The sequence below is a fragment of the Antechinus flavipes genome, chromosome 2 (assembly GCF_016432865.1).
Source record: "Antechinus flavipes isolate AdamAnt ecotype Samford, QLD, Australia chromosome 2, AdamAnt_v2, whole genome shotgun sequence".
Classification (NCBI taxonomy): Eukaryota; Metazoa; Chordata; class Mammalia; order Dasyuromorphia; family Dasyuridae; genus Antechinus; species Antechinus flavipes.
This window is the reverse complement of record NC_067399.1, coordinates 61,068,572-61,082,148: the sequence shown is the minus strand read 5'-3', so window position 1 is coordinate 61,082,148 and position 13,577 is coordinate 61,068,572. Positions and strand designations below refer to the sequence as shown.

The following is a 13,577-nucleotide window of genomic DNA, read 5'->3' as shown; positions in this document are numbered from 1 at the left end:
GGAGAAAAAGAGATGAAAGAGTAGAGGGAGCGAGAATGTGCGTGAGCGCTGTGGGTGTGTGCGAGTGTAACTGTGTGTGAGTGAAAGTGTGTGTACTGGGGGGGTGGGGAAGAAAGATCGTATGGGGACCCCGGTAAAGGAAGCGGGGGATGGGGGAGAACTCCACGCTGGGCTCAGAGCAACATCCTGACCAGCGCCCGGGGCGCTCCGAATACAAAAGGTGGTGCTGGGAGCCTGGATGCCAGGGTCCCCCAGCCTCGAGGTCCGCATGCTAGGTGCTGTGGACAGATCCCTCCCGCCTGCACTCCCGGCAGTCCGGAGCGCCAGGTGCCCACGGACGGCCACGGCGGCAGGCGGAGCGCGAAGGGCGAGAAGCTCGGAGAAAGCGGTGGCCCAACAGCTCGGGTCGGGCTGGGCCGGGTTGGGCCCGGTGGGACAGCTAACTCCTCCAGTCAACTTTGTTCCGGCTTCTTCGAAAGCCGAGCCGAGCCCTGCGGGCGGAGGCGGGGCCGGCTGGGAGCGGGAGGGAGGCGGCCGGGCGGGCGGGCTGGGGCGCAGGGCCGGGGGCGGGCTCGGCCACCAGCTCCTAGGCTGGGAGGGGAAAGGAGCCAGGGGAAGGGGAGGGGGGCACCTGCCCGGGCTCGGTCCGCCCGCCGGGGGCTGGAGGGGGGGCAGGGGAGGCGGGCCCGCGGCCCCGGGCGTCCGAGGCCGCCCGGGTGGGGGGTCGGATGGCCCGGGCCGCTCCGCCCCTCGGCCCCGCCCCCTCTGTCCTTTATAAAGCTCTGGGGGAGCGGGCGAGGGCGAGTTGAGAGAGAGAGAGGGACTGAGTGCGTCCTGCCGCCTGGCTGGACCCTCCGGCCCTCAGTCCTCCCCCTCCCTCCCTCCCTCTCTCTCTCCCCGTCTCTCCCTCGCGCCCTCGCTCCCTTTCTTTCCCCTCCCTCCCTTCTCTCCCTTTGCCAGTGCAGCTCGGACCCGACGCACCCCCGGGCCATGGAGCGCTGGCCCTACAGCTGCGCGTGGCTCCTGGTGGCCAGCCGCGCGCTGCTCCAGATGCTCCGCTCCGACCTGCGCCTGAGCCGCGCGCTGCTCGGGGCCCTGGCAATGCTAGCCCTGCTGGACTGGCTGTGTCGCCGCCTGCTGCCCACGCTGCCCGGGGTGGCCGTGGTCGCCTGCGCGGGCTGGTTGGTGTTGTCCCGACTGGCTCGGCGGCCCAGGCTGCCCGTAGCGGGGAAGGTGGTCTTCATCACTGGTGAGTGGGAGGTGCGGGAGTGGGTGTGGCGCTCGGGGGCGCATGCTGTCCTCCCCCTCCCCACTGGGGACCCGGCGGTAGCCAAGTGGCTAGGTCCCCGGAGGGGCCCGAAACAGGAGGGGGAGCAACTGACCGCTTGCCAGGGAGACAGTGGTGTTTTGGAAATTTGGAGTCAAAAAATCTGGATTCTAATCCTGAACTTTGTTACTTTAGTAGGTGTGAACTTGGGCGAGGCACGACAACTCTTTGTGCCTCAGTTTCCTCATTTGTAAGGTAAGAGGATTAAAATAGATGACGAGAAGTCCTTTGCAGGTCTAAAGACCACGATCCTAATGCTTTCTCTAGACCAGTGGACACAACTCACCAGAGGTATCCAGAGCTTCTCTGCCCGTGTCTCTGGAGTGGATGAGAGAGATTCCACTCCACGAAGTGCTCTCTCGGATCTCTTTAAATCCCTACTTGCTGGGGAGGGGGCGGGGAGCAGGAAAGTTGGAAAGTGATTGAGGTGCTTTGGTTAGAGAGCCTGTTGTCCCAATGACGGGATGCTGAGTCGTGGTGGGTGCCCTAATGCCAAACTTTCTGCTCTGGCTTAATGGACACTGAAACTATCATTGGGTGGAGTGAACTTTGGGGGAGGGGGTCCGGTTTCAGTCTCCACACACTAAGTCTTGGTGAGCATGGAACCAGTGACTCCCTTTCATTTGGTAGTGCCCACGATCAAGAAAAATAGTGCTGAGAGTGGTGCCTTCTGAATCAGAAGTTGCATGTGAATGGTATTGCTTCCAGGCTGGCAAATGAAAGAAAACAAGGGAAACTAAGTTCACGGAAATATTGGAATTGGAGTCAGCCTTTTGCTGTTTACCACCTGTGTGTATCTCACTTCCCTTCACCTGGGATTCAGTTTCCTCATCTGTAAATTAAGGGCTGGATTTCTGCTAGTTTGAATATAACAGGAGCTCACATGAGGAGCAGTTTGGACACCAAAACTAAGGGTCTCACTTTCTTAACACTTAGCTCTCCAGCATTTCTGGAGTGACCTAAGTCTGTTAGATCTTGTCCATAAAGAGGGAAACATGGAGAGATGGACAGACAGAGTAAGCTAGATGTTTGGGAAAGGAATCTGGGTTACATGTGTGGATGTATCTGCATGCATACATATACATTCTTCTGAGTATTTTTGGACCCCATAAGAATCATAGATTGGAAGGGCCCTTAGGACATAGAATTTTGGAACTGGATGGGTCTGGAAAGTTGGCTTGTTTATCCCCTCCATTCAGTGACCTATGGGAAGAGAAGGGGAGGCAAGGGATCATAGGTTGCCTAGATGTGAGTGGAAGAGTGAGGAGAACTCTTAGGTTCATGCTACTCCTGCCTAGCACATGGGGCTCTGACCCCCAGACTACCAAAGACACTTTTTGATGTTCACATCACTGGGTGCTGTTTCTTCTGTTCTCTGGGGTGCTCAGCCTTCTTAGGAAGTGAGGTGGGAGGGGAATGTAGAGGGCAAATCCAAGGTGGAGGAAGCAGAAGAATTAGTGATGTCTCGCTTGGCTTTGTAGCTGACGGTGAGAAAGCTGAAGCTTCATAGGATTTAGAACATCATAGCTGAGGAAAGGAAACTACTTGCTTAGGTTCACCTGAGTTTTTTGGTGGAAGGTGGGATTTACACCTAGTTTTCCAACTCTCCATGTTTCTCCCAGTCCTGCCTGGTGCCCAGACTTGAGGGGGAGGGCCGCTGGGATGACAGCTGCAGGATTCTTGGTTGTCTCAGTGATACCTTATCGTGAGTGAGGACTGAGGAGCAGTGGGGAGAGATGGGTCAGGGATTTGTGTGGGAGAAATAAGAACTGCACCTCAACCCCCAAGGCCATCAGGGACAGTGTTTGTGGCCAAGAGTGGGCAGAGGCCTGGGAGGAGGTTGAGCAGGGGGCTCAGGTGCCTCCTAGATTCCGGGCTGAGCTGAGCTTCCTTTGTTTGGAGATGGGAATAAATCTATCCACAGAAAGGGGGGAGTAGACACGGAAGGGGAGAGGGCCCAAGGGACTTTTCTTCTTCCTGTCAGACTGGCACTGGCTGTCAATGCCTGAGGTGATGAGAAGGACTATGGAGAACCAGCTCACAGTGTCCCTCATCCTTGACTAGGATTGGGGGTGGGTGGATGGAGGAAGATGACAAAGGAGAGGGCTCTCCAGTTGGCCTCAGACTCCTGGAGCAAGGAGGCTACTTCTTCCTTTCAAGTGCTGCCTGATTTACCAGCTGCTCTCCTATGCTTCCTGGGTACCTTTCTCCAGTGACTCAGGTCTTAGTGGGGCAAAGGGTACTTGATCTGTTGTGAGGGGAAGAAGGAAGCCATATTGTGTGGTGGAAAGAGTACTGGGCTTTGAGTCAGAGAAGGGTTCAAGTTTGACTTGCATTGGATGAATTCTAAGGTTCATTCTATCCATAAATCTTATGATTCTGGGAATAAGCAGTTGCGAGATTGGGTTGTGGCTGAGGATTTTAGGAGAGGAGAAATATTCTACAAGGTTGAAAAGACACAGAATGTAGACAGTCCCGAAAGCCCGGTGAAAAGAAAAGACACAGAATGTAGACAGTCCCGAAAGCCCAGTGAAAAGATTTGAACTTTATCTTTTAGGCAGAGGGGAGCCATTGAAAGATTTGGAGCAGAAGCTTGAAAATGGGATGTAAGCTCCCTGAAAGCAAGTAGTATTAATTTGTTTTTGCATCCTCAGCAGCAAGCACCCTGCCTTTGTACATGATAGATACGTAATAAATGTTTGTTAATTGAATGGAATTGAAGTGGAGTGTGCTCTGGAATAGGTGGGGAGAAGGAGGGCTGGAGGCAAGGATGCTGGTAAGACTTTGGGGTCCTAAAGATTGGAGCTGTCCTAAAATGGCGTCTTGCTAAGTAGTGATTTGCTTGTCAAGGGAGATACTTAAGTAGAGGGGGTGGTTGCTTGTTGAAGATGTTGTAAAAGGCCTATTCAGAAAAGATTTCTGGTGTCCTTTCTAATTCAACATTACCAGATGCTAGCAGCCTCTTCAGGAGGGGAATGAGTGAGAGAAAAGGAGAAGTGAGGAGAAAGAGTCTGCACATTTGGAAGGTCTTGGTGGACTGAGGTGGTCCTATGAGTTTGGGTAGAGATGGTGACCTCCAGAAACTCTGGCTTGGCTAGGATTCCCAATAAAGATCAGCAGCATGGATGGGGGTGGGGTGGGGATGGATTGCTTGCTTCTAGAAATCTAGCCCCGGAGGTTGAGTTTATGTACAGGGAGATCCACTGATACCCACTTACTCTCTTCCTTGGGAGTCCATTCCTATGAGATCTTCTGCACCAACCCTGCATCCTACTTAAAAAAAAAAAAAAAAAGCTTTTTACTATTTCATATTTTCCAATTACATGTAAAAATCTTTTAATAACCATTTTTTAAAATTGAGTTCCAAATTCCCTCTCTCCCATGCCTCCCTGATCCGAGAAGGTAAGCAACTTGATTTCAATTATATGTATAAAGTCATGCAAAACATATTTCCACCTTAGCCATGTTGCAAAAGAAAACCCAAACGAAAGAAAACAATAAAAATAAAGATAGGAAAAGAAGTATGCATTTAATCTGCATCCAGAGTTCATCAGATCTCTCTCTGGATAGCTTTTTTCATCATGGGTCCTTGGAATTGTCTTGGATCATTGTCTTAAGTAGAGTGGCTGAGTCTTTCACAATTGACTGAAACCTATTTTGAGAGCCTCCTGGATAGAAGCCCTACCTCATGGACTGGCAGCGTAGTCGGGAAGTTTGCCCTTAAATCCCCTTTGCTGCTGCAATTAATTTTTTCTTTGCTCAGGAAAAAGTAGGGAGGGAATCTCTTCATCCGTATCCAAACCAGACCCCCTTTCTCTGCCCATATATTTCCCAGGCTGTATGGAGGGCATCATAAAGTTTTCCTTCCGCCCCTTTTTCCCTTCTGGGGACTCATCCCTATGGGAAACCAACTTTGCCTGTCTGTGGAACCTGGAGCTGGTGTAATGTGGAATCAGTAGGTCTGGCTTAAACCACAAAACAGCAATCCCATTGATTGCTTGGGGGTAATAATGGCGAGCTTCCTTAGGGGCTTGACGAGTGTTGTGTACCATGATATTCCCCAGGGGGCTGGACAACTCTCAGACTCAGAGTTGGAGTGGAGGTGATGATCTGTGGTAGCGAAGGGAATTTTCCCAGAGGGAATTCCTTACTCCAAGGAATTTCTGGTCCAAACAAATACCTAGAGATGTGGAAGGTTTAAGAGAAGTCCAGCAGACCTGGAAGAGCCACAGACATCCGGGAACTCATCTGATCCCTTACACGACTAGATGGTATGGTATGGAGCACTTATCCCTCATCCTTTCCAGCTAGTTTCCTTTCAGGTCAGTGAGAAACAAGCCTCAGAGGCCTCTTTGTTGTTGTTCAGTCATTTTTTAAGTTCTGTCTGACTCTTCCTGACCCCACTTGGGGTTTTTCTTGGCAAAGATACTGGAGTAGTCGCCGCTTCTTTCTCCAGCTCATTATACAGATAAGGAAACTGAGGCAAACAGGGTTAAGTGACTTGCCCACAGTCACCGAGCCTAAGGAGGGCCCGAGGTCAGTTTGAACTCGGGAAGGCTCATCTTCCTGACTCCAGGCTTGGTACTGTCTGCGTTAGCTGCCTACCTAGCTGCCCCTGGGCATCTCTAAGTTTGTCTCCGTGGTTCCAGGGTGGTGGGTATTAGAGACGCCAGGCTCATCGGTGTCCCAGCTGGGGGAACGGAGGCTGCGGGGAGCGAGGGAAGGTCTTGGGAACGGGGAGCTCTGGTGCACATGGGAGGAGTCCCCTGGCACGGGGGCTGGCTACCCTAGGTGACATCCTGCTTCCCTGCTCTGGACCTCCCTTCCCTTTCATGACCAAAGTGAGGAGGCTGAAGTGGACGTTTCTAAAAGTCCTTTCTCTCTGCTTTACAATTCCGATTCTATCTTCTCGCTTACCTGGGCTCCTGAAAGAGACCTCCCCGAGCCAGGTAACTCCTCCCAGCGCTAGAGGAGAAGAGAAAGGGGTCCGCTCTTCCTCCCTCTGGCAGGGCTCCCCACAACCTCAGTTGTACACCACGACCAATCGGCCAGGCACACAAACATCAGGCAAGGATGGATTAGGCGCCAGCTGCCCCTTTGCTCGGCCAAATGGGCCAGGGGTGAGGGCTTGGGGAGAGGAGCCTCGGTTTGAGGGGTGAGGGCATGAACCGGGAGGTCGCGGATGCCCCCCTTTGGAGAGGAGGGGAGCCTGGCCCTCCGCAGGGAGCGGTTCCATTCCTGCACACCCGTATTCTGCCCCCGGACAGTTGGACCCTCTCCCAGACACACACATGCTCACTCCTACGTGGACATTTGGGCGGAAGCCCACGGAGAGGGACCCTTGGGCTTGTGTGCCCCCCCCAGCGGAGGCGGAGGCAGGAGGGGCTGTGGAGGAGCTCGGAGCGGCCCTGGTGGGGATCTGCTCCCGCGCCTCCCAGCCGCCGACACCGGGGAAGTGACTCGCCTCTCTGGGCCCCGTCCCCTGGCTCTAAGACGCAGGGTGCGGACGGGATGGGCCAGGTCCCCCTGCGTCCATGTTCCTCTCAGCCTCATGCCCCTGGATACGCGGACGGCGCGTCCCGCAACGTCTGCACACGGGGAGAGAGACCCCCACACAGCGGGCCGCGGACAGACCCAGCTTCACGCGCGCCGTGGGGGCCGCGGCCGGGGGGCCGCAGGTTCCCAGGGGGCGGGGTGGCAGCCCCGCACGCTGCTGGGCCCCAGACAAAGCTCTGGGTAACCCTGAGCCTGGCTTTGTTCTCCCGAGGTAACGGGAGGGGGCGGGGCCGGGAGCCAGACGGAGCCTGGCCGGGAGGCGGGGCCAGACGGTGGCGGGAGGCAGAGAGAGGCGGGGCCGAGAGGGCCAAGTCGGGAGCGGGGTCAAGGCTGAAAGGTTTCAGCCCTGCCGTGAGGGAAAAGAGGCGGGCTGGGTCACCCTGTCGGAACCCCAGGGGGGGCTGAGAGACCCGTCCCCCCTCCCTCCCCGAGCCTCTCGGGGCTGGTTCCCAAAGTGGGACACATTCCTTTCTCAGATCTAAGGGACCCCCCCGTGTCCAGCCGCACTCCGCCCCCTCCTCTCCCCTCCCTTCCTCCTTCCTCCTCTTCCTTGCTGGCTGTCCTTGCGCCTTCTCTCCCCTCCCTCCCTTCCTCCGTCCCGGCCAAGTCCCGAGCTGGACATCGGCCCGGAGAGGCCCCTTAGGACTCAGCCGGGACCAGCTGGACCAGAGCAGGGAACCAAAGAGACCAGGCCCAAGACCCACGCTTTCACCTCCGCTCCGAGGAGGCTGCGCCCCGAGCGCCGCGGAGCGGGGAGAGGGCCGCCTCCAAAGAACTCATTCACTGCATTTTCCGTAGGGAAGGAAATTTAAAGACCCTCTCAGGTTCAACCGCCTCATCTTAGAGACCGGAATCGCGGCTCTGGAAAGTGCCTCGTTCCGGGGCATTCTGGTCGCAGAGCGGAGATTCAAATCCAGCACCTCTGGCTTTGGGCCCCGGTTCTGTGACTCTAGAGTAACTCTGGTTGATAATGAATTGGGGGGAAAGGGGGGCGCTGAAAGGCTAGGATGCGCTCAGACTGGGGAAGTTTCAATGCAAAGCTGAGATAATTACACTTTATCCTCTGAGCAATGGGGAACCCCAGAAAGGATTTGAGCAGGAGTGACACGATTAAAACTGTACATTAGGAAGACCCACAAGCATTTATTAAGCATCTTTGTTCCAGGCATTGTCCCCAGGGGCTGGGGGGGGGGAAGGGGGGAGAAAGACCCCAGGAGAATAATTTGGCAGCTTATTCTGAATACACAGGGACAGGAAGACCAATTAGGAAGCAATTATGTCTGAAGTTGGGTCTAGCTCTTGGTGGTGGTGGAGAGTGTATGTGGACGTGTGTGTACACGTGCTGAGGTACAAATAAATGTGTTGAGTTGCTGAGTTGTGTGTGGTTCACAGAAGCCCTTGGATATGTGTGAGCTCTCAGCCCTACACGGTTTGGCCAGACTTTGTCCCTGGGCCCCAGGGATCATGTACTTGGCTAGGCTCTTCTGGGGAGGGGGTGGAAGGCCTACACTGAGGGGATCCAGAAGAGTGGGGGCTCCTTTGGTCAGGAACCATGGAGGGTGCTCTATGTAGAGGAGGGTCCGGCGGTTTGGGGCCAGCACAGTGGCTCCTAAGCTCTCCACTCTCCCATTTCCATGGCCATGGCCGAGGGTGACACAGGCCAGAGCTGAAGTCTTTAGATCTCCAGGGGAAAACCGTCAGGGTGGCCTGGGACTTTTTAATGAGTGCCTTCCCGCCTCCCTACCAAGACCTTCTCTCTGCTTCCCATCCCGCCCTGCTTCTGGTCAGTGAGGGGCAGGAGGAGGAATTCAGAATGTCTAGTTCTCCTTTGGATACAGGGAGAAGGGAAAGAGAGACTGGCCTGGTTCTGGCAGGAAGACATTGTTTTCCTGGGGATAGTGTTATACAGACATAAGAGCGCTGAATTGAAACTCTTTCTCCTCCTTGTGACTCAGTTTCCTCATCTGTAGAGGAAGGGATAGATGATGTCTAAGGTGCCTTCCAGCTCTGACTTGCTATTGGGTGTAAAAAGACTTTATTAAGTACCTGGTCTGACCAGATACTATGCTGGGCACTGGGGAATATAATGACCAAAAGAAAAAATGGCTGGCCCAGGGTTACACAGCGTGATGTTAACTCTGGTCTTCCTGACCACAGGCCTGGCACTCGTATGATCCTAGATAAAGAAATACAACATATGAGACCCAAATTTTGGCGGAGGAGAATAGGGGCAGCTGAGGGGATGGGGAAGGTGACATGACTTGAGGGAAGCCCGGGTGAGGGCAGAGGGCATTCCAGGAAGGGCTTGTGACCAATGCAAGTCATGGCAGGTGGAGATGGAATGCCACTTATAGAGAACAGCAAGAGAACAGCATGGCAAGGAATGTTGGAGCTTTCAATGCCGAGCCAAGAACCTGGTACTTTATTCTAAAGGCCATAGTCACAGAAGCAGGGCAACTGACATAGTCCCCTCTGTGCTTCAGGGATCTGCATTGGTAGTAGGGGGTTTGGCCACAGCAGCAGTGCAATGGATAGAGCACTGGCCCTGGAGTTAGGAGGGCCTGAGTTCAAGTCCAGCCTTGGATCCAGCTCTTCTAGGGAGGGGGTGGAAAACCTACACTGTGGGGACCCAGAAGAGTGGGTGCTCCTTTGATCAGGAACCATGGAGAGTGCTATAGGGGAGGGTCCTGGGGCAAATCATGTCACTGCTGCCTACCTCAGTTTCCTCATTGTAATGTGGGGATAATAATTGCACCTCTCTCGGAGTGATTGTGAAGATCAAATAAAATGTTTGTAAAGTGCTCTATAGATCTTGGACTGTCATAAATGCTATCTTTTGCTGTGGAGAAGACTGCTGGGGATGGGGGCCAGTGGACACCAGAGCCATATGTCCTACACCCATATAAACCTTGAATGCCAGAAGCTGCCGGCTCTGCCCCTTCAGTAATAATTCTTTCCTTGCCCCACAGGCTGTGACTCAGGCTTTGGGAAGGAGACAGCCAAAAGGCTGGATGCCATGGGCTTCACCGTGCTGGCTACAGTATTGGATCCAGAGGGCAAAGGAGCCCAGGAGCTTCGGGCCTCCTGTTCCTCCCGCCTGACCCTATTGCAGATGGACCTGACCAAACCTGGGGACATCACCCGTGCCCTGGAACTCACTAAGGCCCAAACTACCCGCTCTGGTCAGTCTTTCCCTTTTGTGATCTTGAGAGAAAAGAAAATGAAGGGTGGAGGGCAGGTGGAGAAGAGGGAGGGGTCAGGAGTGGGCTCACCAGTGAAGGGGCTTAATTAGGGAATGTTAAACCCATCAATCAGCCAGCGTTCATGAAATACCTACTATGTCTTGGATATAGAGAATATAGAGATAGTGCTCGGGGATATGGATTCAAATACAACAGTGAGATGGTCCCCACGTTCAGAGCTTACCCTTTCCTGGAAGTGGTTGTACAGTATGTTCACAGATGCAGTAAATGCAGGACATATGCGAAATAAATACAAAGTAATGGGGGGGGGGCATTCACAGCTAAAGCAATCCAGGGAAGGCCTCCCGAATGACTTTGGCTTAGCCTTGAAAGGAGTTGTGGGTTCTAGGAATTGGAGGTAAAGAGGAAAACCATTTCAAGCTGGGAAAAATAGCCTCTGCAAAGGGATCAAAGAAGGAAGTGGAAGAGCAGATCAATTTGACTAGAATGGAGAGACTGTGAAGGGATGTTCCAAAAGTCTTAGTGTAGCTTTAGGCTCTTAAACCTTAAAACTATTCTAAGTCACGGGATCCGGGAAAGATAAGCCAGAGCTAGCTGGGGAGGGTTTTAAATGACAAATAGAAAAGTTATGTCTGATCCTAGAGGCAATGGAGAGCCACTGGAGATACTTGAGCAAGACAGTGACACGGTCAGATTCCAGCTACAGAAAGATTAGTTTGGTAGCTGTGTAGAAGTCGGGGGACCAAGTCGGAAGCGATTGTAATAGCGCAGGTGAGGAGAGAAGTTAGGACGGATGAACTAGGATGGTTGTAGCGTGACTAGAGAGAAGGGACAGACTCCAGGGATGCTGAGGAGGCAGCGCGGACAGCCCCAGACCAGGTAAAAGCTGGGAGGGGAAGAGAGGAGGAGAGAACTGGGAGGTTAGGAACCCGGGCGCCTGCAAGGGTAACTCGGGACAGTGAGTCGGAGAGGAAGATGCGCATCCCAACTTGGACAGTTAGTTGGAGATGCCAGTGGGACTCTAGGAGTGCTTGTCTGGGGAGGCGGGGAAGGGGGCCTCAGGAGGAAGGTGGAGTGCTGATCATCGAATCTATGGGAGCGCGGGTGCGATCCACAAGCGAGAGGGTCCAGAAAATGCGGAGGATGTGTGGTGTGGTGGCTTTGCGCAGGCGCACCATCGAGCGCTTATGGCGACTCCGGCAGATAAGCATCGGGGAAGGGAAGGGCCCCCCAGGTGGGCCGGAACCTGTGAGGTGGCTGAGGGGGAGAGGCGGGGCGCAGGAAGGACGGAGGCCGGGCTGGCCGTGACCCTCCTCCTCCCGTGCAGGGCTTTGGGGACTGGTGAACAACGCGGGCTACAATGACATAGTGGCCGATGTGGAGCTGTCCCCAGTGGCCACCTTCCGCAGCTGCATGGAGATCAACTTCTTCGGCGCTCTGGAGCTGACCAAAGGGCTGCTACCGCTGCTGCGCCGCTCCCGGGGCCGCATCGTCACCGTGGGCAGCCCGGCAGGTGGGGAGGGCCCCCGCGGGGGGCGGGAGGGCCGGGAGGGTCACCGTGGGCAGCCCGGCAGGTAGGGAGGGCCCCCGCGGGGGGCGGGAGGGCCGGGAGGAGGGGACGGTGTCCCGCGCCTGCCTTCCCGCTCGGAGACACGCGGGTCCTTTCCCACCAGGAGACATGCCGTATCCTTGCCTGGCCGCCTACGGGGCCTCCAAGGCAGCTATGGCTTTGCTCATGGACACGTTCCGCAGCGAGCTCCTCCCCTGGGGGGTGAAGGTCAGCGTCATCCAGCCGGGCTGCTTCAGGACAGGTGCGGAGCCCAGGATGGGTGAGGGCGGGGCCGGGCTGGCAGAGTCCGCTCCTGGAGGAGGGCTGCTCAGTTACGCGGTGGGGAGGGGGGTCTGGGAGGTCTCGGGGACCCCGGACAGGGCTGGGCCCCCCCCCTGCCCCTTCACCGATGGCTGTCTGCGGGCTCAGGGATGTTCCTGGGGGGGAGGGGTCGGCCTGGGGGACCTCTGGGGGCCTTCCAGCACCGCCCATCTGACGCCAGGGGGTGGCTCTGCGTGGGGGGGAGGTCAGGGAGGAGCCCGGCCCAACCCCTGCCGCGGCCCCCGCAGCGCCCATGGAGGACCCCGGCCTCTGGGAGCGGCGGAAGCGGCTGCTGGTGGCCAGCCTGCCCGGGGAGCTGCTGCAGGCCTACGGCGAGGACTACATCGAGCACACGCACGGCCAGTTCCTGCGCGTCTTGCGTCTGGCCGTGGCCGACCTGAGCCCCGTGGTGGAGGCCATCACCGACGCGCTGCTGGCCACCCGGCCCCAGGGCCGCTACTACCTGGGCCGCGGCCTGGGGCTCATGTACTTCATTCACTACTATCTGCCCGAGGGGATGCGGCGCCGCTTCCTGCAGGAGTTCTTTATCAACCACTCCCTGCCCCGGGCCCTGCGGCCGCCGGCCCTCACCCAGACCCAGCCCAAATCCCAGTGACCCCGGGACAGTGGCCAGGGCCCGCGGGGGGACCGCCTGCCCCGGACCCAGCGGGGGACGAGTGAAAGCTCGGGAGAGAGCGGGAGTCAGAAGGTCGGGTGTGAAGCTCAGCCTTCCTTCTTCTCCCCGCGGGACCTCGGACGCTGCATCCCCCTCCGAGCCCCTTCCTTCTAATAAAGGAGCCGCTTTGGAGCCAATGACCTCCCAGGAAGGTCCCTTCCGACTCTCCCTCCTTTCGCCTCCCGACTCAGCGTGTGGGCACGGCCGGCAGATCCAGATGTTGCCTTGTCTCCCGCCGAGTGTGTCTCCAGAGCCTTCTTCCCTGCCCAGCCCTCAGAACTGCCGGAGGGACCCCAAGGGCTGGGCCCGGCCAAATCTCCACCAAAGGAAGGTTTTCCTATGTGCTGGGATCTGAAGGGTTAATTCCAACCACATCTTGGCTGGCTCAAGAATTAGAATCCTTCCTTAGAGCTGCAGGCTCGGCTGTATCCTCTCTATCACCCCCTCCCAACTGATTGTCACTTTGAAAATACATGAATAAACTGGAATTTTTATTTCTCCTACAAGTGGTCCAAGCATTTTTTATTTCTTTCTCTCCTCTCCATTCCCTCCCTCCTTCCCTCCCTCTCTTTCCTTCCCTCCTTCCTGGCAATCAGGAGGAAGCGGCTTGCCCAGGGAGCGGCTGCTGTGTCCGCTTTTGATGGTGCTGTCCCGGCAGGGGTTGTGAGTGTCGCTGAGGCTGTCGCTGGGTGGACAGGAGGGACTAGGGTTCTAATGGCCGGGATTTGTGGGGGTGCTGGCTAGCTTGCAGGAAGGCAGGGATTCTCCCATCTCCCCTAGCACCTCATTGCGCAGTCTTTAGCGGGACTTGTGTCTTTAGGGGATCAGCCTCTCCCTGGACTTAGGCAGGCTGGGACTGCCCTTCTGGTCGTAATCTGACTAAGCTCAGCCTCTTGTGGGACAGCCTTCCACAGAACAGATGAGACGGGAGGAAGGCGGCATCAG

General features: G+C 56.0%; 1 protein-coding gene and 1 long non-coding RNA gene across 3 annotated transcripts in view; one reads left to right on the top strand and one right to left on the bottom strand.

Annotated features, from left to right (window-relative positions):
• LOC127547910 (uncharacterized) overlaps nucleotides 1-13,577 on the bottom strand; it is a 351,717-nt gene that overhangs the window by 127,170 nt on the left and 210,970 nt on the right. The gene's annotated exons all lie outside the window — the stretch shown is intronic.
• Nucleotides 798-13,138, top strand: HSD11B2 (hydroxysteroid 11-beta dehydrogenase 2). Its single transcript, XM_051975013.1, has 5 exons — nucleotides 798-1,249; nucleotides 9,853-10,065; nucleotides 11,414-11,599; nucleotides 11,760-11,897; nucleotides 12,205-13,138. Exons 1-5 carry the CDS (start codon nucleotides 991-993, stop codon nucleotides 12,570-12,572), a joined length of 1,164 nt encoding a protein of 387 aa, XP_051830973.1. The 5' UTR covers nucleotides 798-990; the 3' UTR covers nucleotides 12,573-13,138.